The sequence below is a fragment of the Arachis ipaensis genome, chromosome B6 (assembly GCF_059453495.1).
Source record: "Arachis ipaensis isolate K30076 ecotype BB chromosome B6, ASM5945349v1, whole genome shotgun sequence".
Classification (NCBI taxonomy): Eukaryota; Viridiplantae; Streptophyta; class Magnoliopsida; order Fabales; family Fabaceae; genus Arachis; species Arachis ipaensis.
In genome coordinates this window covers 72,126,158-72,129,066 of record NC_142441.1, presented here as the reverse complement: position 1 = coordinate 72,129,066, position 2,909 = coordinate 72,126,158, and the positions used below count along the sequence as shown (strand labels likewise).

Below are 2,909 nucleotides of genomic sequence, written 5' to 3'. Positions count from 1 at the left end.
GTGCCCATCAGGTTGGAATGAAAATGAAATGGACACTTTGTCGTAATCATGTTTATTGGACTTTTCTAATTAAGGATTTCATCGATTATTCGAAAGCATGCCAAGAATGTCAACGCATTGGAGTGATACAACAGATCCCAACATCTGAATTACATTCAATTATTAAACCATGGCCTTTTTGAGGATGGGCTTTAGATTTGATTGGAATGATACATCCTCCTTCGTCGAAGAATCATAAGTTTATTCTGGTGGCAATTGATTATTTCACTAAATGGGTTGAAGCTGTTCCTTTAAAAGAGGTTGGGCAAAGTGAGGTGATAGACTTCATTGAGGAACATATAATCTATCGATTCAAAATTTCCCAAACTTTGAGTATTGATCAAGGAACTACATTTACTGGCCAGCGAATTAAGAATTTTGCGACCTCAAGAAACATTAACATGGTTACTTCAAATCCATATTATGCACAAGCTAATGGGTAAGTCAAGGCAGCAAATAAAATATTGATCAAATTGATTAAGAAGCAAATTGGTAGTAAACCTCGAACTTGGCATGAAACTTTGAGCCAAGTGCTATGGGCTTATCAAAACTCACAAAGAGGTTCAACAGGTACTTCCCCTTATAAATTAGTGTACGGTCATGATGCAGTTTTGCCAATAGAGATTAATCTTAACACGTTAAGAATATTAAAGCAAAACGATTTACCAGACGATGATTATTGGAATGCGATGTATGATGAGTTGGATGATTTGGACTCAGAACGTGTTTTAGCACTTGAAAATATGATTCGACAGAAAAAAACATTGCTCGAAGTTATAATTGTTGAATAAAAGAGAAGTGGTTCAATATAGGAGAGTTAGTATTAAAAGTTGTGTTGCCGATTGACAAGAAGTCGAGATTTCTTGGCAAATAGTCCCATAATTGGGAAGGGTCTTTTCAAGTGGTTGATTCGTATTCTAGGAATGCATATCGAATTAAAGACATTAATTCTGGAAATGTGGTTAAGTTGATAAATGAGAGATACTTGACACGCTATTGATGCATGGGGAATCAAAACTAAAACTATAAATATATATAAAAAAAGTCATTATACATGATAAGATTTTCAGATAGATGGAATGAAAGGTTCCAAAAGTTTTTCGAGTTCGGAATACAGTTGAACCCTTTCACTGTCTAAAGCAAAAAACGCCTCGACTTTTATTGAGTTGTTTATTGAGTTCTTTCTATTTAGCCTCTACAGTACAAAGTTTCTTGAAAATTTTTTGTTGTTTATGTTGAATTGCGGCCAAGGGTTCAGCTAAGCCTGTTTTTCTTTTTCGAATTTTAGCTGGCTTTTGTTCGATTTGGGCTAGTTCTATTTTGAGCTCTTCTTCTTGCTTGTCATAAAAGGCTCAAGCATTGAGGGCTTAAGAAACCCTTAAATCATACTGTTTCCATGATTCTTTCATTGGTTGAAGAGCTGCATTAACTTCTTCTGATTCGATTTCAATTCGGGCTACTTTCTCCTTGGCTGCCTGTAACTTATCTTGAATAGTGATGCAGCTATTCAAGATTTTTATAAACTTCTTGATTATAGAAGAAAATTAAGGAGGGACCTAAAATTCAAGAGAAGAGCTCAAAATATCAGAAAAAAGAGAATTCAAGCTTAATTGACTGATCCATTCGGTGGGGGTATATGTCAAGAGCCTCAGAAGAGTGTTTAACTACTGAAGTGTGCGTTGATTGAGTTCCGAAGGGAGGCTGGATGTTGAAGCATCTTCAAGGGTTGGATTTGAGATAGGCGCTTTATCTTCTTGTGCAATCTATGTTAGGAATGCTACAAGTTTAGCCAGCTCAGCATCAGGAGGATTAGAAGTGATTTTAGGAATCTCATATGGTGGTTTGGGATCATGTGAAGAAGAGGGCTCAATAGTTCTTTCTGGGCTTAGGATTTTCTGAGGAGAAAGGACGTTTCCTGTGTCTGGAATAGGTGATTCGTGGCCTTGTGCAATAGGAGACCTGAGAAGGGAATCAATATTAATTGGAGAAGGAGGATTTTCAATGGGTTGACTTTGTGGTAGTGAAAGGTTTTCATGAGTTAAGTCAGCTAAGGATGGTGTGTCAATTATTGATGGCAGGATGATTTTTATGGGCTCAACAGAGATCACAGTTTAAGCAGAGGAGTGAGACTCTTATTGTTCTGGCCTTGGTTGATCCCTTGGTGTTTCAGATTCAGGAGTAAATGTAGAACTAGTGGTAGATTCAACAATTTTCTCAGCCTGAAATAAGAAAAAAATGTTTTACAGGTTAAGTTTTTTCGATTTATTAGGAAGATTCGAAATTAACATAAAACTACCTGGATGGATCTTCTTCGAATCAGATGAGGAAATGGAGCGTCTTCTGAGTCATCTTCCGAATCAGATTCTAGGGAAGGAGTGAAGATGTTTGTTTGTGTATGTTGCTCACTTTCATCAGAAAAACTTTCACTTGATGATTGAATCTGATAATGATCAAATAGTTCGGAATCAAGGTGTGTTTAAATAAATATGATAAAGAGAGGTTCAGAAAAGTTCGATCAAAAGTTTACCTTTTTGGAGGTTCTTGTAGGAATTTTTTGGATTTTCTTTTTTGGTTGTCTTTGTTATGATGCCACTTCGATCTTTCTTTTTGAAGCCCTTTTTGGCGAGCTTTCAGCAGTTGGGATAACCTTGATCTCCGAATTCTTGATCTCATCGAAAGTGCGACTGTATTGGGAGAAATATGTAGTCCACCACTCGAAAAAAGATTTGGTGATGTATGAGCTACGTTCGTAAAGAAGATGGTTGTAGTTGTCTCTGTGCTGTTGATTGGATGTGAGGCAGTAGTCAATCTCTTTCTTCGAAATGAATTCGATATGACAAAGGGGATGCTCATTCCGATGAGTAGGATCA

General features: G+C 36.7%; 1 protein-coding gene across 1 annotated transcript; it reads left to right on the top strand.

Moving 5' to 3' along the window:
• Window positions 1-206: 206 nt before the first annotated feature.
• LOC107647616 (uncharacterized) lies at window positions 207-830 on the top strand. Its single transcript, XM_016351684.1, has 2 exons — window positions 207-478; window positions 599-830. The coding sequence occupies exons 1-2, from the start codon at window positions 207-209 to the stop codon at window positions 828-830; spliced, it is 504 nt and encodes a 167-aa protein (XP_016207170.1).
• Window positions 831-2,909: the final 2,079 nt, after the last annotated feature.